The 24129-nt window shown below is 40.7% G+C and overlaps 2 protein-coding genes and 1 long non-coding RNA gene across 11 annotated transcripts in view; 1 reads left to right on the forward strand and 2 right to left on the reverse strand.

Annotated features, from left to right (window-relative positions):
* The window catches only part of LOC144639207 (uncharacterized), a 29998-nt gene extending 23805 nt beyond the window's left edge, over positions 1-6193 (reverse strand). For all 9 annotated transcript variants that reach the window (XR_013568080.1, XR_013568081.1, XR_013568079.1 and 6 more), the window contains exon 1: positions 6092-6193. This is a non-coding gene — a long non-coding RNA (uncharacterized LOC144639207). The remainder of the gene's footprint in view (positions 1-6091) is intronic.
* Positions 1342-9735, forward strand: LOC144639180 (potassium voltage-gated channel protein Shal-like). Its single transcript, XM_078498453.1, has 2 exons — positions 1342-2521; positions 7252-9735. The coding sequence occupies exons 1-2, from the start codon at positions 1419-1421 to the stop codon at positions 7442-7444; spliced, it is 1296 nt and encodes a 431-aa protein (XP_078354579.1). The 5' UTR covers positions 1342-1418; the 3' UTR covers positions 7445-9735.
* On the reverse strand, positions 8548-23019 carry LOC144639166 (kelch-like protein diablo). Its single transcript, XM_078498425.1, has 10 exons — positions 22905-23019; positions 20021-20305; positions 19244-19462; positions 18373-18599; positions 16992-17101; positions 16164-16357; positions 14558-14764; positions 13141-13372; positions 11275-11502; positions 8548-10838 (listed from the first exon to the last, which is right to left on the reverse strand). Exons 2-10 carry the CDS (start codon positions 20274-20276, stop codon positions 10691-10693), a joined length of 1821 nt encoding a protein of 606 aa, XP_078354551.1. The 5' UTR covers positions 20277-20305; positions 22905-23019; the 3' UTR covers positions 8548-10690.
* Between the last annotated feature and the right edge of the window lie 1110 nt (positions 23020-24129).

Genomic DNA, 24129 nt, shown 5'->3' on the forward strand with positions numbered 1-24129 from the left:
TCCCTGCTCCCTAGAATTCATTGGTTAGCCTTAACGGGCGCTGCGGGCAATAGCTTTGTTATTTTAACAAATCATACTCATTCCAACGACTTTATTTCAAGATCTTAATAGACTGATGAAAAGAGGACCATTCATCGCACACTTAGATCAACCCAACCTTGAGAAAAAGTTCCGTGCAACAGCTAGAAATTGTTGCCAGTTACTATACTTTAAACTTTACATCAAAATATGCCGAAATATGATTAATTTTGCATTCCAACTTTTGCAAATATGTGAGCTGGAGATTCTTTGCCTTTTTTGCCGGCTTTTGATGAAACAGTGCAATCCCGATTTTGTCCAACCTTCGATTTCTTGAAACTCCGGATAACTCGAAAAAAGTCGGTTCCCTTGGAATTGCTTCAATTAAATTTTATCCCCGATTTCTCGTACCAATTTTCGTTTTCCTTGAGGTTTCGAGAGATCGAAACTTCTCGCACTGTAGTGTCCTTTCATTCATGCTGTGATTTCGAAAAAAGGGTAAAAAACCATAATTACAATAATCTATTCTTGTCAAATATTTTAACATATTTAATTAGCTTTGGTTATGGACTGCAGCGCAGGTGGAATATTGTTTTTGTTTCACGAAACTCTTCATTTGAAATGTCTCCATGAGTTGTAGGAGGTATAAATAAACAAAGAGGTCATCATCTTAATCCTAGGATAAGCGGCGCTGGTTAATGTCCGTTGTGAAAGCCTTTAGGGCAAATCGCCGATTTCGTTTTGTTTGCATTGCGGTAATTTGTTTGCGATTTTTCGTGTTTTTCTTCTGCGTTTAAATAAGTACCGGTATATGAATCTTGAAAGGATGCTAAAACTTAAAACAAAAAAGGTTTGAACAAAAACAAGCTAACGCTGTGAAAATTATTCCAAACTCCAAGTCAATACGTGAATTGAGAAATATATATATTGATTTAGCGTTGTTTTGTAAAAAAAAAATGCCGCTTTTAAAAGCGGTATTTTTTTAACATATGGTTAATTTTTCGGTAAGACCATTGCAGGTACCGGCTTTTTTAATAACAACAAAACGCCGTTACAATTAAAATTAAGTGCAATAAATTTTTTCTTTAGGGTTTCCAGTCGACTTGAATAAAATATTTTTTTCCATATTCGTGATTCGTCTATTGCCCAAAATGCGCGCGCTTTTGTTACAGCTAAAACTGTTTGCTATCAAAATACTTCGGTATTGTTAGGTGTCATTACCAACAGAAATGTTTATGTACATATTAACAATTTAGCACACGCTAATGAGTTTCTATACGAACGCCCTGCGTGTTGTCGCTAACTCTAATTACAAGACGCCGTTTTGCCAGCGAAGTTGACTGCGAGGCCGATCGCCGCCATTAATTGCGTAGATAGATAGCCTGATCGAGAAACCCGATATGTCTTGCTCGGAGAAACCGATCTATGACCTGGAGAATTGGCTCCCGCTTGCCGAAGTTGGTTTAGTTGGCATGACGCCGATATTTACAAAGGAGAAACCGTTTAGCATACTACATCGTAAGCAGATGAAAGACAAGAGAATTGTGCTCAATGTAAGCGGAAGAAAATTCGAGACCTGGGATTACACACTGAAGAAATACCCCACAACTTTACTTGGAAACAGTGATAGGGAATCATTTTACGATTCGGAAAAGAACGAATACTTCTTCGAAAGGGATCCCATTTTTTTCCGACATATTTTGAACTACTACCGGCATGGAAGACTACACTTTTCCGTGGAGGAATGCGGAGAGTTTTATGAAGACGAACTCGAATTTTTCCGGATTCCAACAGACGCAATGGGTTTGTGCTGCCTCGAGGAGTACCACGACTCAAACACGGCTGCAACTAGAGAGACACCTTCAGTTGGCGAAACAAGTCCTTGTGAATGCGTTCCTCAGCGAAAAACATTTCGGCAGCGTCTGTGGGTTTTGTTTGACAACCCGCACTCTTCCACTACGGCAAAGGTGGTTTACTATATCATTGGAATAGCTATTATTTTGAGTATTATCACAACCATAACCGAAACAATACCCTGCGGCGACAAAACATGTGGGGAGGAACATAAGCAACCTTTTCAATATCTAGACGGCACTTGCGTTGTGATTTTAACACTGGAGTATTTAATTCGTTTGTTCGCGGCTCCGCACAGGTGTAAGTTTATGAAAGAGTTTCAGAGCATAGTAGATCTGGCAGCGGTGATTCCATTCTACCTTGACATTGGTTTGAAAAGCGCGGGAGATTTCGACGCGTTGACGATTCTGCGCGTTTTTCGTGTATTCCGCGTTTTCAAAATGTCGCGGCATTCTACAAGACTTCAAGCGTTGGGCTCCTCAATAAAGAACTCTTCCTCCGAGCTCGGATTCATCCTGTTTTCATTCGGACTGGGTGTGATCATATTTGCCACCGCTGTGTACTACGCTGAAAAAGGAGTCAAGGGCACAACGTTCAAGAGCATCCCGGACAGTATGTGGTATGCCATCGTGACCATGACTACCACAGGGTATGTAAGGGTATAAATTTGGGTGGGTGCTTTCTAGGTCTTTCCATGTACAGCGAATTCCCGATTTCTCGAATCACTTAAGGAAACGAAAATTGATGCAAGAGTTTAGAAGTTCAAGAAAATGGGGATAAAAATTAGTGTTTGACTAGCTTTGCAGAGACAAATCTAAGCGAAACGACTTTTGGTTCGAGTTTTCGGTAGGTTAGGGAAATAGAGGGTTTGATAGCCTGCTTAGCAGGCGCCTGGGAAACGCGAAAGGGGAAAGGCGCAAGACGACCACGCGAGGGGAAAAACGCGCGCAAAACTACACAGGCGCCTGCTACGCAAGCTAAGGGTTTAAAAAATCGGGATTCCATTGTGGTAAACAGCTTTTGCCTTTTTGAATGAACCGCTATATGGCAGCATTAACGCACCACCAAGCGCCGATATATTAATTTTTATCACGTGCCATACAACCAATCAAAGGATTGGACGCTCGTTTGAGTGCGCTTATTGGAAGGACACTAAATCGAATCATAGCGGTATCTTACTGTGTTTGTATCTCTCACGCTTCTTTTAGTGCTCTCCAAACTTACGATATGCACTATTTAACAAATAGATTCCATTTTGAGAGTGATAAATGATCGTCGCAGGAATTCAATTAAGAATGGAATAAAGAAGCTGAAAAAATTCAGGGCTTCAACGGGATCGAACCCGTGACCTCCGCGACCGGTGCGATGCTCACCAACTGAGATTGAAGCCACACATTGGGAGCGAGTAATGATATCCGGAAAGAGGAAATGATGTAAATAGAAATGAAAAGAACGCGGAGTATAGAGAGTGAAGACGTCGAGTGATCCATAAGAAGGAAAAAGAAGGAAAAATTCAGGGCCCGGACGAAGGACCGGGCGAGCCACCAACTGAGAAAGCAAAGGGAGGAGTAGAAGAAGAGGAAAGAAGCGAATGAGATGATGCGCAATAAGAAAAGGTAGGCTCACGGAGACCGCGTGGAGCAGAGAAGAACAAGAAAAAAAAAAAGAACACTCGAGAGGAGACCCGGGCGAAAAAGCAAAAAAAAGAACAAAAAGGAAAAAAACAACGACTCACTAAAGAAAAGCAAGAAAAGAGATATAGAAAAACCCAAACCTCGCTCCCAATTGTGCTCAAGCTATTGTAGAGCATGCACCGCGAGGACCCCGTGAAGCCCTGTTTTTTCAGGCTTTATTCCAATCCCACCCCCACCGCACAACACATCTCTGCCACATGACCTCGCTCCATGTGCTCAAGTATTTCGCACCGAGTCACGGTCTCGTTGAAGCCCTGATTTTTTTCAGTTCATTCCAATTGTAAATTGAAATCACTGCGACGATCATTTATCACTCTCATATACACCGCATTCATATATGAATCATTCATATACATTACATCATTTCACTCTTCTCACGGGAAAATATGAACCACAATTGACCTCGCTCCCAAGTTGCTCAAGCTAGTTGGTAGAGCATCGCACCGGTACGCGGAGTCACGGTTCGGTTGAAGCGTTTTTTCAGGCTTCTTTCCAATTAAATTGAAATCTGCGACATCATTTATCACTCTCATATACACCGCAGTTCATATATAATCATTCATATACATTACATCATTTCACTCTTCTCACGGGAAAATAGAACCACAATGACCTCGCTCCCAAGTGTGGCTTCAATAGCTCAGTTGGTAGAGACGCACCGGTAACGCGGAGGTCACGGTTCGAATCCGTTGAAGCCCTGATTTTTTCAGGCTTCTATTCCAATTGCTAAATTGGAAACACGCGAGATATTTATCACTCTCTATACATCCGCAGTTCAATATGAATCATTTCATATACATACATCATTTCACTCTCTCACGGGAAAAATGCTCCATTGACCTCGCCCAATTGTGGCCAAAGCTCAGTTGGTAGAGCATCGCACCGGTAACGCGGAGGTCACGGGTTCGATCGTGAGCCCTGTCGGCATCAATGCAGGAAACCGCGACGATCATTTATCACTCTCTATACATCCGCAGTTCATATATGAATCATTTCATATACATTACATCAGATTCCATTTTGCCGTGCGTTTGTTCAGTTATAGATCACAGATGACGTCAAAATGTGGTATGAACAAAAGAAGTGGCCCACGAGCCGAAGGCGAGTGGGTCACTGATGTTCATACGACATTTTGACGTCTTCTGTGATCTATAACTGAACAGACCCACGGCAAAATGGAATCTATTTGTTTTATATAATTATAACACAAGACTTCAGCACACTTCAGTGTGAGCAATGCCGCCGTACCGATGAGCTAAGTTGTTTTGATTTCACTATTAAGTTTTCGTTAACACGAAGCACTGTTAATCCGATTGAATAAACAGAAAAATGGTCAATTGAAAGTTTATGAAAAAACTAACCTTTATTCCGATTTGGAAAGTTGTTCAAATCTGTAAGCATTAACCGAAGCGTTCAACCGCAATTCGTTTGTTTCCCGTGGCGTCGTCCAAGTACAACATCGGTCAAACTTTCATACAGATTTCGGATAATTTCTCGAATAAGTCACTGTCTTCTTCAAGCTTGTTTCGCCCAGTTAAATGCTTCGAAAGGTGAACGATGCTTGGCGTATTGTTTCTTACTGAAGATTTGTAATTAAGCTGAACTTTTTTGCTTTGTTGTGGCCCCGCAAGTTTGAAAAACTTTGCCGACAACTCTGATTTGGACTATCAACTCTGATCACGCGCGCGAGTCACACCACCGCGTGACGACATCTATGTGTCTGTACTCTAATAGATCATAAGTAAGAACCAATCAAAATGCGCGTAGAATTCAGGTTATTATATACTCGATAGTGCACACCCTCAGTAGTGTACAAAGCGCAAACCAATTGTTTATGGCATTGCCGGTGATGCGATTAATTTGCTCACGCTTCCAACGTGCACTATGCCAGGGGACAATGAGATTATGGTTTACGCTTGCCGAGATTCCCTGGTGGCGAGGTGACCGGATACCACGCTTATGCACCTATCAATGTTAAGCCCGAGGGGGGGGGGGGGGGGGGGGGTCGGCTAACCACGGGAATTTGATCGTGAGGTCGGTCCCCAGGGGAGGGATTTTGGTCGTATATGATCCCCTGCAACAAGGTTTGAAGGACATTTGACCACCTTTCATTGCTCCCGGGTGGGGACTTTGACCAATGACTTTGTCCCGGGGGTGGGGAATTTGACTTTTTTATATAGAAAATGTCAAAATCCCCACCCCTTGCCCCTCCCCCCTCCCCCCCCCCCCCCTCGGGCTAAACATTGATAGCTGCATTACGAATACTGAATATGATTGCGCGCTGAGTTCTGCTAGTTATATTATAGCTTTCGTTAGTTAATATCGTTGTAGATAATAGCACACATTGTTGTGGTATTAATATTGGAGATAATACTGAAGGTGATATCTATGATATTTCAACATCCAAGTAGCAGAACGGTCGGTGATGCTTGGAAAACGTTGAACTATTTCGAGCCGGATTTGCGTCGAAATATCGCGTACAATTCATGCTATTATTTATTTATAACACAAGACACATATCTTACCTGGCAATAGCCACAAAACACGACCACAAAGCCGCTAGCATAACTTTCAATTCACCGCGGACAGAACTACGATTCGACCGAGAGCCGCCATCTTGGATATCGTGTGACAGTCACGCTTTACATCGCGAGTAATTACCTAGCCATATATGGAGAATGTAACACACTCTTCACAATGTAGACCATATATGGAAACTGTTACCAATCTGGGACCACTCCCTCCCTGGACCAATCAAATTTCACGATCTCTCATCCTGAGTTACAAATGGCTTAGCACAGCACTAACAGCAGTTCAAAGGCAAAATAAGTACAAACAACAACAACAACAACAGGAATTTGCGCTGGATTGATTCGCTGGCGCGTTTAGCCGCCATCTTGGATTCACTACTGAAACGTAGAGAGTAGAGGGTTATTTTAATTTAATATTTTATTTAATATTTTATTTCAAATTAACGAACTAATCAAAATTTTAACTTTCAGCTGAAAAATTACGCGTTTTTCAACTGATAACTGGGATCTGAGATCTGCAAAGTTTACTGATAACTGAGAAAACGCCGAAAATCAAACTGATAAGTGAAATTCCAGCACCCCATCCCCAGGTGGGGGGGGGGGGGGGTTCTCCGGCTTGTAAATGACGGGGATGATCAAAGGATTTTTTGGGTTTAAAAATTTCGATTTCGGGATTTTTTTGGGTTTGAAAATTTGGCAGTATTTTTTTGGGTGACTTGATTTAAATTGGAGATTTTTGGGGGTATTAAAAACGAACTAAAGTGCCTTGGCGCGGCCTTGGTGTATTTATGGTATGATGAATAAACAAACACTGGCGTTCAATTTTTTACTATTTTTTTGTGTTATATTATTGCCCCTCCTGGCAATTTAGGGGTAATTTGACAAGGTATTTTTGAGGGGGGGGGGGGGTTATTTTTGGTCCAGGGATTTTTTGGGGTAATGTCGGAAGACTTAGGGATTTTTTTTGGGTCCTTTGTTTTGCCTTCATTCGATCATCCCCGACATTTACAAGCCAGAGTACCCCCCCTGGGCCCCCATCCAGACCCTCAGAGTGAGCAACATGAGCCGCTCACCTAAATTACGCCAGTATTACTTGCAGGCTTAGTTTCTGGCAGCTTATTTTCTGTGTTTCTTTCCTTTCTGTCTTGTAACAGTTATGGTGACATGTCACCGGAGACCGCGATTGGTCAGATCATGGGAAGCGTGTGTTGCCTGGTGGGTACTCTGGTGATTGCGTTACCTGTCCCTATTCTGGAAATGAAGATGAAACTGGTTCAAAAGAAGCCAGCCGATGAAGAAAACAAGGATGAAGAACAAACCACAGAACAGCAGCAGGAAAAAGCATAAATGCTCCATCCCGACTACAGTCCGTATCATCCGCCATTTTGGATTTAGAGACGGTGAGAAAACCCTGGGAACGAGAAATAGCACCAGATGAACGGAAACAAATGGCTGGGACAAAACAAATTAAAAGACTCAAAAGTAAATACTAAGAGACGTTTTCACCCTCTGAGAGGAATAGATAAGCATAAGGTTCCGAAACAGAGCTTTCCAGAACGTGAAATCGGGAAAAACTGCGCTAAATAATGAATTTAGACTATAGCCCACACTTGAGAACGATCAATGACAAGGGTACGAGTTTCTTTTCCTTTGGTTCGGTCAAACCCTCGTGAAGTTAGGTTTAAAGTAGCCCGGGAAAAATAAATTACAGACAAAGGGCTAAAGAGAACACTGAAGAAGACCCTATAAATACACTTTAATTTTACACTTACAGTGCAAATAATTTTTTTATGCTGAATTCCTAGCACGAATAAACTTACGAGATTACTATGCTTCTCAAAAAATGGCAAACGAGGCCTCTGCAGCCCAGCCCCTTTTTCTTAGCTTATATTATACATGTGATTATATCACAATCTTGTACTCAGGCAGGTCATGCCTCTTAACGGTAGAGAATAACTTGACTCGGTTGGCACGGGAAACAAAGGCTGCTGGAAGGACATTAGGGAAGTGGTCATAACAAGTGTACTCGACGAGGACCCACCTTGTGTAGGGGTAGGGGGGCTATGCAAGATACCACCTGTCTGACTAGCCAAATAGACAAAAATTATTGGCCTCAAAATTCAAGTTGAGACTTTCATATTAGGTGTGCATGAAGCTTGCATTGCGGGAGAAATGGAACAAAGAGGTTTGGATCTTTTTCTTAGTTTCTACTCCTGATAGAGTGGGGCTATACAAACAAGACACTATCTTTTAAGGTGGGGAAGGGGTGGTACATGGAGAGACCACCTGTCTTTTTGCAGACTGGTGGGTCCTGTCTGAGTACATTAGTTTTGACCATTTCCCTTATTTTTATCAATCTATCTGAATTTCAATCAAAGACAACACCCGGCCCCATTCTTTACAGTAAGGGGGGAGGGGTGGAGAACCTGTGTAGCAAAAGACAACGAAAATGTTAATAAAATAAATCTGTATTTCAAGTATAAATATCTGACAATTTGATATACATTTCAACGAAACTTATTCAATAGGTCTCGTGTCTAACAGCTATGACGTAAAATTTGACTTGTGAATTTCTTATGTCTTTAGTTCTGTAAACTGAATTTGCTATTTTACAACAAACCAGGCGTCAAAGACGTTTTACAGCTGTTCCATTTGAATTCTTACTCTTTCTTTCTGATATTCACGTGTCTACTTTTCAATAGAATACCATATATCTACAAATTATGCAAGTACCAAGGTTCCGTTATTTGGGAAGTCACGCGATGCGTTGCGTGACGATCCGAGTAACGGCTGCTTGCAAAGGACATGACCCTATGAAAGTACCATGTGTCACGGTCTATTTATACACCATTCGTTCGACGTATTAAATTAATTTCAAGTACAATCTTTATCATGAGAGTCTAACTAGTGAATATATAATTTGACCTGACCTAACCGTCTCATTAATTACATTCGTCCTTCTTAACTCGCTTAAATATTCCTGGTGTTTATGGTCGGGCGTTTACGAGTGTCCATGCTTTGCTATCACACACAGCAAAATCAAGAAAATTTTTAATTGGTCACCAGAAGCCGCATTTTGTCAGCGGGTGGTTGTTTTTTAAAGGACTACCAAAAGTGATTATTTGACTTAAGCATTGGTCCCTAAAACTTTAGAACCAATCAGAGAAAAGAATCCATTTTTCGAGCCAATCACATTCAACTGAGACAAAACATCATTTGGGTCAGAGGGTTGTCCAAACCCCTAACGACTCGTATCAGGTCGTGTATATTGGACATGGATGCGCAAATTGCCCTACCGCTTCTAGCCGTGATAAGGTTTCAGGCTGTACTCATTAACGTTTACGACATTTTTCAGATGAAGTCATTGGCTCTTTCTTAAACTGTGGTTTTTAAAGGAACTACGTCACGTACAACGCATCTGGAAAAGTGGCAATTCTTTTTCAAGTTTGTCGTTCGAAATCTGCCTTAATCTTCGTCAGTCAAAACCATCCTTGGTTATTTTCGCCTTTTTATAACTCTTTTGTTGCTTTTCTATGTTACTAAAACTATTATTTTGAGGTTTCCATCAAATTGAAAGTACACAATCAGGAAAATGACTTAAAATATCGTGACATTGCTCATTTAAGGATACAATAAAACTGCCCCAACTATCCCTAATAGGTTTTCACCTCATTGATATTCTTTAAATATTTATAAATTGAATTGTTCCTGATTTAATATATCTCGATATAATTCACTATAACTGTATAACTAATTTCACTAAATCGTACTGAATAAACATTTTATAAACCTCTCGACCGATTAGACGCTACATTTCTATACAAGATATCAAAGCTGTTTACAGCTCTTCGCAGTTCTCTCTCTTGGCAAATGGAGTTGTTCTCGTCTCGTATTTCTAATAAAGGGTTATCATTTTCCCAGGTTGGAAGATTGCCCTCTGTCATAAACATGCTACACATGTATTTTATAATGAATAAATCTTCATATCGTGCTATTTATTTAAATACATACATATAAAACGTTCTCAAAGATGTCTGTTACCTAGCAGTCCATCACGATGTTCTAGTGACCTGTTCACACACAAAGGCTTGGCTTGCGCTTTTGATGACTCGCTTCGCCTCACCACTCAAAGTGCCCCTGGTTCTACTGCAGTAGTGTTTACAAGTAGTGTATGTCTGCTATAAAGGTAAGTTCTCTTCCAGTTTGTACGTGTCGTTATAACGTTTAACTGTGGCCATCCATGATAACTTTTCTTTTAACTGTAAACTCTGTTAGTCTCTTTTTTTCTTGTTTCGTTCAGAAACCTGCGATATTTTGAACACCTCTGCCATGAACCTCCTTTTCTCGCGTACAATCTCTTTCTTCTCGTAATGTTGAATGCAGTTTGGTCACGTGCAGTTTGACCACTTGCCACCATTGTTCACATGGTAATGTAGACCACGTGACACTGCCCATCGCCAGACCGTGAACTAGTCTTGTGGCGTCGCTTGCTCATGAGTTCCAAACCTCATCTTGACCCAACCGAAACTCCTTCTACACACCACGGGCTGTTCCTTACGAGCACGCTGTTTTCACTTTTTAGCCTGACATTCGCTAGACGGCTGGCGTTCTACTCGATGACGGTTCAAAGAGTCTTTTGTTGTTAAACGTCCTTTTACAGCTTGCCACGCAAACTGCCACACAGTCTCTAGGTTGGCTGAGAGGTGGCGCTGGGTGCCACTCATTTGATAAGGGGTCGTATCTAGGGGTAAGAAACAAGGACATGAATAAGCCCCTACATGTAGTTCAGGTCTTTAAATCTTTAGGTAGTTGATTAATAGGGTCCCGGTTACTACCTTTGAACCCTATTTATAATGTAAAGTGGAAAGCAGCGTTGAATCACTTAAAAATAACTATCGAGCAATACTTTCTTGGGAACAACGTACATCGTGTACTTCTAACATTCAAGTCTGTGATCAATCAAATGAAAGCTATTATGTTGTACTTTTAAGTTTAAGTCTGTGGATAAAACCCTAGTGTGTGACCATTCAAATAAAAGCTATTGAGTAGTACTTTCATTTGGCGCTGTTTATTATGCTGAAAGGGTGGTTTTTTTTTTTGTAAATTTTTGTTTTTTTTTTTTTTTTTATTTTTTAAGAGAGAATTGATATGGATGTTTCGAAACAACCAAAACCTACCTTTCAACTGAACTTAGGTACGACGTACCATCATAGCCTCCTACCACGTAAATAAAACCATCCAACACACCGACCCCACACCCACTCCGTGGGGTACTCATTGGCGCCACGCTGACCCACTCGTCTTTTCCTGGGTCGTAACGCTCCACTGTGTCATATCGATGTCCATGGTCACACCCTCCAATGGCGTAAAGATAACCTCCTAATGTAGCAACGCCTACCTGTTTTCTGATAATTAAAAAAAAATACATCTATTGTTAAATTCTCCCAGCTAGTTTTGAAAGAGTCGAATAAAGACAAGTACCGTATTTATTCGATTAAGCGCCCTGGGCGCTTATTAAATTTTTGGACCTTGAGAGTGGGCGCTTATTCGAGGTGGGCGCTTATTCGAGGCTGGGCGCTTATTAAATTTTCACGATTTTCAACAAAAAGAAGTCTATTTTTGTAACAAAACAAAGCAACATTTTGACTGTTCATTGAAAGTTTTTGAAAAATAGTAAGAAAACTCGGTCATGGGGGAAGTCAATTTCAATAATCAATACTCCTCTTGTGCACTTCAGTTTCTTGAAGGGTGAGGGGTGGGCGCTTATTCGAGGCTGGGCGCTTATTAACTTTTCCTACCTACAGGGTGGGCGCTTATTCGAGGTGGGCGCTTATTCGAGGTTGGGCGCTTAATCGAATAAATACGGTAAGGAGGATTTGTAAGCACTAGGTTTTACTTCTTTGCATTATAAGCTAGTTCTCCCAACTAGAATTGTAAGAGTCGTATGGAGGCAAGTAAGGAGGATTTGTAAACACTAGGTTTTACTTCTTTGCATTACATGGAGAAACACAAGTTGTTTCAACAGGAAGTGAAAAAGAAACCGTAATTGTTTTCTTTACAGTCAAACTCTTAGTTTTATAATGTGGTTCTAACTTTTAACTTTACTAACTAACTTTTAACTTTTAAGTCTGGACGAAACCCTAGTGGGTTACCATTCAAATAAAAGCTATTGAGCAGTACTTTCATGTGGTACTGTTTATTATGCTGTACTAGGCGGTTCTAACTTTCAAGTCTGTGGATAACTCCCTAGTGTTGTCCTGAAGTTGTTGGCGGTGGGGAAAGAGAGAGACCCTCGGAACGAGGTTGGTGTGTGACCATTCAAATAAAGTTATTTAGCGGAACTTTCTAGCTGCTTTACTGTTTATTATGCTGTACAAGGTGGTTCTAACTTATAAGTCTGTGGATATTTTCCTAGTGTGTGACCATTCAAATGAAAGCTATTGAGCAGTACTTTCATGTGGTACTGTTTATTATGCTGTACAAGGTGGTTACGTCTGTGGATGAAACCCTAGTGTGACCATTCAAATAAAAGCTGTTGAGCATTACTTTCATGTGATACTGCTTATTATGCTGTACAACGTGGTCTAACGTTTAGGTTTGTGAATGAAACCCTAGTGTGTGACCATTCAAATGAAAGCTATTGAGCAGTACTTTCATGTGGTACTGTTTATTGTGCTGCAAAAGGTGGTTCTTACTTTTAAGTCTGTAGATGACGCCTTTGTGTTGTTTGTCGGAACGAGGTTGGTGTGTGGCCATTTAAATGTAAGCTATTTAGCGGAACTTTCATGATATACTGTTTATTATGCTGCACAATGTGGTTTTAACTTATTTGTCTGGATAATTCCCTAGTATGTGACCATACAAATGAAAGGTAATGAGCAGTACTTTTATGTGGTGCTGTTCATTATGCTGTATACATGTAAGGTGGTCCTACCTCTTAAGTTTGTAAATGAAACCCCAGTATGTGACCATTCAAATGAAAGCTACTGTGCAGTACATTCATGTGGAACTGATGACTCAACCTAAAATGTAAACAAACGAACCTTGCAGTGCTCATGGAAGCGACCATCGTCCACGTGTTAAGGTCAGGATCATATCTTTCTACAGTTTTCAGGTTTGTTCCATCCGAGCCTCCCACAGCATACACCATGTCATGTAGTACAGCACACCCCACGCCAAAACGACACTGGTTCATACGGGATATCTCCGTCCATTTACCCACTTTGGGATCATAATATTCGGCCGTGTTTAGAGGCATAGAGCCGTCAAAACCACCTGTGAATGCCAGAAATATTCCTTTGTAAGAAACTTGAAAAGTAAGCGAAAGTTCTCTCGAGTAAATTAGAACGATCTTCAGACAAATCAAATCAATGCCAGCTATAAGTTCAAATGGGATTCACTCACGCGCTGTTGCCATCGTGGCTTTGTAGCTCAAATGTTAGAGTAGTGGGCATGTAATGATAATCAATTAATCAACTTATATAGCGCATTTTTCATATGTAATGTTCAAATGCGCTGTACACATACTGTAATTTACTACACAAAGGCCAGACCACAACACCGGGAACGTCATGCCCTACTCTTTGCGAATAGTGTGTGGGTACTTTAACGTCCCCTGTTATAAGACTGAAGATACAGGAGACGGGACCTGCGGTTTATCGTCCTTTTCCGAGAAGACTAGAATGTCTAACCATTTGCAGATGTAATTACAAAGGCAGCACATTCTCCTCAGTTATTATAAGACCCTGAGTGTTGGTCCGGTCTGGAGTTCGAACCCACGACCTCCCGCACAGCAGTCCGGCGCTCTACCAACTGAGCTAACCAGGCGGCGGTTATGTAATGTTATGTAACCCGAAGATCGTGAGTTACAATAGCACGTGGAACTTAATTTCAGTGGCCAAAATTTACAGTGTAGCAATTATCTCGAGTAAATGACCCACGAGTTAAAAATAGAAAACGGGCATCTTAGCATGCATTACGTAAGCCTCAAAGAAAAAAAAGACAGCTCTCTTTTTGCTCTAAATTTCATTCCTTACGAGAGAGAGAGAGAGAGAGTCGAATTTTCGGGCCAAAAAATCATATTGACATCAGCATCTGTAACAGATCGCAAGCGCGGGAAAATGTATAACCGATGGAAAGGGCGCGAAAACATGTAGCTGATGGTAAGGGCGGGAAAACGTCACCGATGGCAAGGGCGGGAATATTATAAAACCGATGGCAAGCGCGGGAAAACATAAAACTGACGACAAAGACTGCATGTAAGATGGCAAAAAGTTGTAAACTGTAAGTGTAACGCGGCCGTTCGCAAGGGCGGAAAAAAGTCGCGTAAGCTATACGACGATTGGTTTTGTTGTTGAATATGATTGACTGAGAAGATAACACCTTTACTTTGATTGGCTAGGGTAGTTGAACAGGTTTTACGAACCAGTTGTCAATGGAGAGGTGTTCTACATGACGTACCTATCGCGTATATTCTCCCACTCCCAGCGGTGACACCAACACCGTTGCGACTGGATGACATAGGAACAGATGGCACCCAGACATTCGCAAACGGGTCAAACCTCTCAACTGTTTCCAGCCGGGAAGCGTCGTCACTGCCGCCACAGATGTAAAGAAATGGACCCAAGGCGCCTACTGCAGCCCCCCAACGGCAAATGTTCATGTCGCCTGAAAAAAAAAAAGAGAAAAGGTTTGTTAACTTACTGAAAGCACTTCTCTTCCTTTCTTTTCGCTTCTATAGGTAAAAAGACAGAAGAAAACTGACCGTATTCTTACGTATACACGAGGAGTTGCCGGTCTTCGTAGGTGGTGTTACACGGGACAACTTGCAACAACGATTTTTCGCGCAACACTGTTGTGCGAAAAATCGTTCATCGTCTAACATGGTACCGGGGACGATTTTTCGCGCAACTTTTGACTCGGCAACACGTTGCGAGATTTTGAACTCGAGTCAAAAACTCGCAACGCAAGATGACGAATATTTAGAAAGTAGACTCGTGTAACAGGGTCGCCGTCGATTTTTCGCACAACACCTTCCCAGAATTCTGTTCAACATGGCCTGGACGCGCGCGCAAAATCTTGCGAGTTGGCGTTGCGCTGAAAATCGTCTCGTGTAACATGCTTGTTGCCAAGTAGATTTTGTACGATGTTGCGCGAAAAGTTGACTCGTTTAACATACCACGAAAAGTTGACGCGGTGTTGCGCGAAAAATCGTTGTTGCAAGTTGTCCCGTGTAACATCACCTTAAGGTTTCACTAAGCAGCAACATTAGTTGACAGGACATTGAAGTTCGGAAGCACTCATGCACCTATAATTTTGTGTCATTGAAGAAAGACCACGATATATTGTGCGCCCTGGTAACATGCTTATGCTGCAGCAGTGGATGCGAGGTTGTCAATCTCGGGGAACCAAAGAGACGAAAAATTTCTGTGTCGCACAAACATACAATCAAATGTTCTCCTAAGGATTGAAAGGAGTATGCCTGGGATTGCACATGCGTCAAAAGGATGCGCTCCCAACCAATCTGTCTTACATGCTCTGATTTGCCAGGAACCTAATTCAAGTGATAGGCTTCTACCAGTTTTTAAGCGTTTTCGACAGTCTCTGTTTTGACCGGTCCATGCAAAAACCAGTTTAGCCTGTTTCGGGCGTTCGGTTAGTTGGGAAGCAGCGGGATTGGCACGAAGAACGGTGAGTGGAAGAAATGGCGAGAAACATCCACACACCCCTCCCCTAATTTTTCGCTCGCCATTTTTTGCGCTGCTCCCCAGCAAACCGACGGCCTGGGACAGGCTACCAGCGTTTATCAATGAGTAAAATTCAGCAACATTTTCGATCGTTTCCGTGTGGACAATGAGCCAAAACGCATCAAAAAAATATGCGTTTTCAGACGAATTGATAATCTCTGCAGCGTCCACATTGGAAAAGTGGGCTGTTATAGGGAGGTTCCAGTGAGAGTAAATTACATAGATACATATAGATCGGCGGATGGTCGGGATAAAAAATACTAGCCGCTGTAGAGAAGTGTTCAAAGGGCAGAGCCCATATAATGAAAGAATGACCTCACCAATAGTTTTCCATTTTCTTTCTCGCGGGTCATACTTCTCCCCGCTTTTGCTGGCTTCCCTGCGGCTCATTCCACCTATAGCATACAGCACGTGGTTGACTGTGGTCGGTCTCCTGGGAGCCACTCTATGATTGTGCATCTGAGATTTTCGTTTGGGAAGAAGAAGACATTCGGTGGCTTCTAACAAGAGATCGCTGTTGAGTAAGGCAGGAAAATATTGTGATCTCCACTGCATTCATAAATTGTAAGCTTGTATAAAACTACATAACATCCCCCCACCCACCTAAAAAAAGTTAACCCCCTCCCGTCGATATTAAAATTAATGCAAAAATTAATAAATAAAATAAATGGCTATATTTAGAGAGGATGCCACATCAGCACTAGTTGATTTTCATGCGGGTCCTCTATCCAGGTCCAAGTGGAATTTAGATATGTGAGTTTTTCGGGAGGAAAACCAGAGAACTCAGAGAAAAACCCTGGGAACAAGGCGAGAACCAAGAACAAACTCAACCCACGTATGGTACTGGGCGGGAATCAAACCCGAGCCAAATTGGTGGAAAGCAGCACTCTCACCACTGCACCATCCCTGATCCACTACAAATCCTTCAGCGATAATAAGCCCCCACCCCCAGGGCTCAGAAGAGGAGGAGGGATTAGCATACTCCCTGGAGGGCAGGGGAGGGGAGGGGAGGGGAGGGGAGGGAGGGGACTGGCTCAAAGATATAGCAAAAGAGACTTAGCTTGAATCAAACCTGATAATTGATGATTATTAACCTGAGAGAGGGAATAAAATTCCTTTTTTTTTCCTTTATGTAGAAAGGGTCTTACCTGCAAGCTCTGTTATTTCTTATAATTTCTTCTGTTGCTACTCTGTCCATTAAAAATTCTGCTGACAGCAGAGGAAACCTAACATTGCTAAGGATCTCTGAGGCAGATTCCTGAACAACAAGAATACAAAATATTAAAATGGGATACTTTGCATCATGTGTCAAATCCTAAGTAGTAGTGTTTAAACACACAATTAAAAGAAAAATATTAATAGTATGATAGTTCCTAAGGAGAATTTATATTTTTATTAATGGGCTTTAAGGTTACCAATAAAACCAATTCCAGTATTCCATAAGTTCCAAAAGTAGCGACCATCCTAAAGTAACAATAAAATTTTTCGGTTGTAAGCAAATTCTGATCCCAGTTTCAGTAGTACAAAGTGACCAGGAGTAATTCTACATGTACTCCCCCTGGATGGGATGCCAGTCCATTGCAGGGTTACCCCCAGCAGTAAATTCGCCAGTACCAATTTTTACACCTGGGTAAAGAGAGGCACTATGAGAGTAAAGTCACTCAACTGTGACTTGCCCAAGAACACAACAAAGTGACCCCGGCAACAGCTCGAACCCACACTGCTCAAATTGGCCGTTCCGAGGTTGCGCAGGGAACTGGGGCGAGTTTTTAATTTTAAGCAATCGATAATCTGACACCACCACATGAAAGAACTTTGTGAGATTGGTCACTTGGCCAAGTTTGACACTTTTAGGATAAACAGAGACAAAGTTATGGGCCTTGAAACATGGTTAAAAATCCATACAAACGTCTCATGTTGAGACAGCGTCCCCCAAAACCATATAAACTCTTAAATTTTTTATTATTTTTGTGATACTCTTTAAAATAGGCACACATAGTGATTTTCAAAAAAATGGGTCTTTGGCAGGATTTTATAACTGTCACAAACCGGATAAAAATTTTAAGAGTTTATATGGTTTTAAGGGACGCTGGCTAACAATTAAAGAAGTTTGTATGGATTTTTAACCATGTTTAAAGGTCCATAACTTCGTTTCTGTTCATCCTGAAAGTATCAAACTTGGTCAAATGACCAATCTCACCGTGATCTTTTATGTGGTGGTGTCAGATTATCGATTATGTAAAATTTAAAACTCGCCCCAGTTCCCTGCGCAACCTCGGAACGGATAATTGGAGTCCAGCATACTAACCATTGGGTCACCGCACCTCCCATATAACTCTGATCTGATGTAACATAAATTATTTTCCTCTGTGTGCAATGGATTGGCCCACAATATGGTACACATTTTAATCACTCAAAAGTGACGTCACCCTGAAAGTGGTGACCCTTTGAAAGTAGAAATAGAGAAAGGTTGCTGTAAATCCTATAATTATGAAAATAATGAGGGTTGTGAAATAACTGTCACAGTACCTGTCTGATATCAGCATCATACTTGATCCACGCTAAAGCAGCTTCAAACACTCGCTCCTCAGACTGAATGTTAAGATCGTCATCAGATAGAAGTCTTGTTATTTGCTTGGCAGAGATTTCCATAAACTCTTCACTCTGTACAACGTCAATAAAGTGATGCCTAGCAAACGACTCTGAAGATTTCACTAAATCTGTACAGTTGTGACGATCAGCAAAGCCGCTAATTCCTGTGCAAAAATTGACAGTTAACAGCTATGTTAGGGTACCAGACTTCACAAAAAGATATTGCTTGTAAACTGGAATTTGTGCTTTAATTTTTTAATATTATTATTATCCACAACATTTATATCACATCATGCACACTAACCACAGGCTCTTTGTACATGTAAGTGCTCTCGATTTAATTTATTTGACTAATTTTATTATAGTATCAATATCCTCAGCACTAGAACTTGACAGCGACGGGTGAAAGAAAGAGGAGGAAGAGACAGGGGGAAGGGGTTGATTACTGAAGGGGGGAGAGGGGGTGGCGCTGGCTCTAGCCTGATGGGTCACTAGGGTCAAATGAAGAATTTACCATCACCTACAAATTGACTGTCACTGGCCTGTTTTCTTGCATACATGTCACGATGCATCCACAACGTAGGCAACTACTATACTAACATTGAATCTGGTACAACAAGGGTTTCAAAATGTTTTGAAGTCGGCGTCAGCAACTGGAAGAGTAGGCGGCTGTGACAATGCCGGGCTTGTTTGTTGCAAGCTGATTGCAATGACCAGAGAAACCGGGGAAATACACTGTATTATAATTAAATAGCTGGTGGAACTGCGGCGGTCGTCGGCTTGTTTTGAAAACCCTGGTAAAACTTACCTAGACAGTTTTCAGAGCTAAGTTGCCTTCTAAGGAACTCACAACAAGCCTCCTGCACAGACTGCACTTGCAGAACACAAGTTACTGGAAGAAGGTCCTGCACATTGTTCTCAGATATCTCAATTTCACCACTATAGAAAAAATCCACAATAGTTTGCACTGCACGTTCATCAAGCTCTTGTAATGTCACAGTGCTTTGTCGACTCTCTGAGAGGCCCCCTGTAAAAAAAAGTGAAGATATACATTAATTTTTAGACACAATATTAAAGAAGTTAAAGAAGTTGAAGAAGTTGAAAGTGCTAAAGAACTCATTCAAGGTTTGGATATATTGGGGGCTTCCAATTCAAAAGTCGGTCCTTCCATGCTAACATAAAAACATTCTTAACTTACAAGTGTACTCCAGACGATAAATCGATGATTTTACTGCAGTAAACCTCGGTCGACAATCCTGTTGTGAGCAGGCTTCAAACTGAGAGAGCTTTCTATTTAACTCCTTTTCAATGAAATTGTAAACTACACGATAATTAAGAAGCGTCTAACACTTCGTGCTTTCGAGATTTTCACTGTCAAGAAAACAAATTAGGGACACTTTTTGGCGACCAGACTTTTCCATCTGGCGACCGAAAAAAAGTTTAGTTGCCAATTGGCGCCCGCATATAAAAATTAATTTCGGATCCTGTTGGAAAAGATAATACGGACACTTTTGCCTGTCCCACTCTTTCGCTCTCTTAATTAACCAGGTTCCACTGTACTGAACACAATATTCCAGTAACTTACCAGCAAACATAGCTTTAAAGTAAGGACTACTTGCAGCCAAAACAACTTTGTGAGCTGAAATACTAGTGCCGCCAACTCTCAAAACTATGTCGCACAAGTCCTCATCTTGTCGCAGAAACCTGAGAGCAGTCACAAGGTTCTTGCTGTGAGCGACATCACTAAAGAGATACTGTGGACCAGCACTGCCACTGTCACTGTCACTGCTGTGTCCACTGTGCGCAAAGAATAAAGGAGAGTTCCTGTGTGGAGAAGCCATAGGAGAGCCTCTGTGAAGAGGACGGGAATCTGAAACAATGACAGAATAAACATTATAAATAAATGCATTGCTTAAGCCTAGTGGTCCATCAGGCCGGTGCTTATCTTAGTTTCAGCAGCATGAAGCGACTAGGAGTATTTCTACTCCCCACTGCATGGAATGCTAGTCTATCGCAAGGTAAACCCCCAAACGGATAATTTTGCCAATACCCATTTATTTTATAAATACCCTGCGTGGAGAGAGACATCAATTGAGAGTAAAGTGTCTTGCCCAAGAACACAACACAATGGCCCCGGCTAAGGCTCGAACCCAGACCACTTGATTGGGAGTCCAATGCCCTAACCATTAGGCCAACACACCTCCCACAGCGAACAAACATAAGTTAATCTTAAAATTATTTTTAAAAGTACTGATCATTATAGTCATAATAGACAACTGCTGGCTATTCATCCTCAGAGACACCCCCTGGGCATCGAAGATGGAAGCCAGCTCTGACTTCTAAAAAGAGAGAGAGATCTCCAGATTAAGAGTCAGGGCTCTAACCATACATGTGAATCGATCATAAACCAAAAAACAGTGGTTGTCGAGAGCATTGTCACTAACAAAGTAGCAGAAAACATTATTAGGTGACACCTACATGTAGTATCATGTAGTATGCATGTAGTTATGTTAGGAACATATTAACTGATACAATGTTTTGTATTAATTTTAATGCCTTTTTTTCTGCCAACTTGAACCTCCTACATATATATTTATCAGGCATTATTTCCTAAAAAACGTAATTTAAATGTACAATTCTGGTTGAAAATATTTTGAGAAAAACAAATAAAGCCTCATCAAAGGCAATTAACACTTGCAGATAACCCCATCTTGTTGTTTTGGAAATGATCACTGAACATCAAATTTATCATTTATGTCTGGATGTCTCTGCTACTAACTATATTCTTGGCAGTAGATCAGCTAATGCTTTTTGCCAGAACTATAGTAGTTACGTAACAATACCGTATGTTATAATAACTCAAGCCAACCTTTTTGATTTGGCTGAACACTGTTTCGAGTCCACCGGATAATTGGGAGAGATTTCATGTAAATACAGTCAGTTCGAGAGTCTGTCTTAGTTTACTCTACAGTACTCTCTTCTGCTCTCCTTACTTTACACAGCATTGGAAATTCCACGACAGCATACCAACCATTGTCTGATACTATTTTTTCTCACTACTATTACTCATGCTTCCAAATAGCTTTGAACTTAAACAATATTATGTACAGCTGTACAATATTATTCGACGATGGAATCCTTGATCACAAAAGAATTTTTAAACTAAGGCAATATAATTTGTACTGCCATTGATACAACTGTAACAGAATATCAGCAAATTGTGTTTGTTTAGTGACATGTTCATAGATTTACAAAATTTATATACCAACCTTTGAGTCGAGGCATTGCAGATTGCCAACAAACCCTGGCTCTCTCAAAAACTAGATTTCATCAATATTTAAGTGAAAATCTGTTTTCAAATATAATTTACACTTCACTTCATCCAAGATCAAGCGTTATAAAATATTGGAATACAATTCACACCTTGAAATAGGAATGTGGTAATTAAAAGCTTTAAATCTCATATTAGTATTTGGCAGCAAATATCAAAAATTTTTGATCGACCTTTTAGGTTAAGGGAAGGCTTGTTTGTTCTTGCCTGGAGTCTGTTTATAATATGTTAATAAAAATAATTTGTGAGTCATCGCAACTTCAAAGCTGGCTAATCAATCAGGCAAAACTTTCATTATTAAAACGAACTACAATAAACTGAAACAAAAACTATTGTTTAATATTACTGATCTGTGCTCCCAATTCATAAAAATTTAAATTAGTTCGCCTGATATCGTGATCTGAATGCAGACGATCGAAAGCGGAAATCGCTTCAAATTATCCCTCACACACTAACATACGAAATACTTAAACAAAGAAACAGTATTTCATCTATCGATACTCATTTATTCGGAGAAGCCATAAGAAAAGGTACTTTAAGGTTATTGGGGCTTTAACACGAACAAAAATAATTCGATGTCTGAAAGGATTTTGTGAAATTTTGATTGTACGTGCAAAATTTCGACCACCTACCGAGATAAACATCCAAACAGTCACCTTTTACTCGAATTCACAAAGGTTATTTCAACCACACGAAAACCCGATTACTATTAAGCTTACGATTGTATCTAGCCTTTACACAAATACCCCCTCTTGTGGCCAAGATTAAAGATATTAAGCTCAAATATATTTATGGCTTAGACCGGCCGGGTTACCCGATCGCGACTTCCTTCACAAAATATAAGCTCATTATCAAAAGCGAAATTTATTTCAACCATCAGCATTGATTGAAGATACATTATTTGGGGTTGTTTCCCAAAATTACTGCCAAAATGAATGCGTATTCCTTCTACAATTATGATTTTACTCCCTAAAGAAAGCCTCTTCCGATATTTTTCAAAACATTTTACATTTTTGTCTTACCATGGTGCCGATGGATTTCAACAGAACACAGCTGTTGTCGCCGCTATAAACACGCGACTTTCAAACTCACACACAAATATTTACATGTACAGACAGGCTTACATCTGTCTACTTACCAATGGACGCCGTTTTCTTGTGTTTTGTGGAGACCTATATTAAAAATATTTTTGAAAACACAGAGCTTTGCGCTTTCAACTTGCTCGCAGGAAGAGCCGAGTGTGAATCGTCGACGTCATCGATCAGCTGCCAAATTTGGAAGTGGCGGCATACTTGAAAATTTCAAAGAACAGGCACTTCCGGTTGATTGTCACGAAAGATAAAGCAGAAATTATCTCTTCCGCTTTCTTGAGTTCTTTTCGTGCGATATTTACGCAAGGTTCAGTGAAGAACATGCTTTTTTAAAAAAATGGTTTGTTTAATAAGAGCAATTCTATTGGAAAATTTAACAATAAACTTTTATTTTGTAACAAGATAAGACAATTCTTTTGGACCTGGAGTGAAATTCAAAATTAGGATGAATCTAAGTGATAGCAGTTTTCCAAAAAGACCCTAACTGGACATTTTAATTCTCAAAATGGCCAGTTTTGCTGGATCTGGAGTGAAAATAAGCCTTATCTACCTGGTGGCATTTCAACACAAGGGCCCAAAATCGTCATTTTCAGTGGCTCATGTTGCACTTTCTAATTCGATTCTTTTGGACCTGGAGTGAAAATTGGGATGAATCGACGTGATGGAATATTTCGAAAAACATTCAAGATGTTCATTTGAAGTGTTTAACTGGCCGTTCTTGCTAGATCTGGAGTGAAAGTACGCTTGAATGTACGTGGTGGTATTTCAACACAAAGGCCCAAAATCGTCATTTTCAGTGGCTCATGTAGCACTTACCTTATCGATTCTGTTGAACCTGGCGTAAAAATTAGGATGAATCCACGTGATGGCAGTTTTCCAAAAAGACGCAAATTATACAGTTTCAAGCTCCAAACTGGTCGGTTTTGCAGTATCTACAGTGAAAATAAGCTTTAATTTACGTGGTGGTTTTTTAACGGAAGGGCCCAAATAAGTCATTTTCAGCGCTTCATGTAGCATTTTCTTATTCGATTCCTTTCGACCTTTAGAGAAAATTAGGATAAATCCACGTGATGGCGAATTTCCAAAAGGACCCTAACTGTACATTTCAACTCTCAAGCTGGCCGGTTTTCTGGATGAGTAGAGAAAATATGCTTTAATCTACCTAGCGGTATTTTTACACAAGGGCCTGAAGTCGCCATTTTTAGTGGCTCATGTAGCACTTTCCCATAACATTCCTTTGGACCAGGAGTGAAAATAGGATGAATCTACGTG

This window comes from Oculina patagonica, chromosome 14 (genome assembly GCF_052425735.1).
Source record: "Oculina patagonica isolate OP01 chromosome 14, crgOcupat, whole genome shotgun sequence".
Lineage (NCBI taxonomy): Eukaryota > Metazoa > Cnidaria > Anthozoa > Scleractinia > Oculinidae > Oculina > Oculina patagonica.

Bases quoted from the DNA above. Each gene is read 5' to 3' on its own strand.
- LOC144639180 (XM_078498453.1), top strand. From the start codon at position 1,419: ATGTCTTGCTCGGAGAAACCGATCTATGACCTGGAGAATTGGCTCCCG. The intron at 2,522-7,251 runs GTATGTAAGGGT...GTCTTGTAACAG, and splicing joins GTGACCATGACTACCACAGG to TTATGGTGACATGTCACCGG.
- LOC144639166 (XM_078498425.1), bottom strand. From the start codon at position 20,276: ATGGCTTCTCCACACAGGAACTCTCCTTTATTCTTTGCGCACAGTGGA. The intron at 18,600-19,243 runs GTAAGTTTTACC...ATTTTTGCACAG, and splicing joins TAGCTCTGAAAACTGTCTAG to GAATTAGCGGCTTTGCTGAT. The intron at 14,765-16,163 runs GTGAGGTCATTC...TTTTTTTTTCAG, and splicing joins AAGAAAATGGAAAACTATTG to GCGACATGAACATTTGCCGT.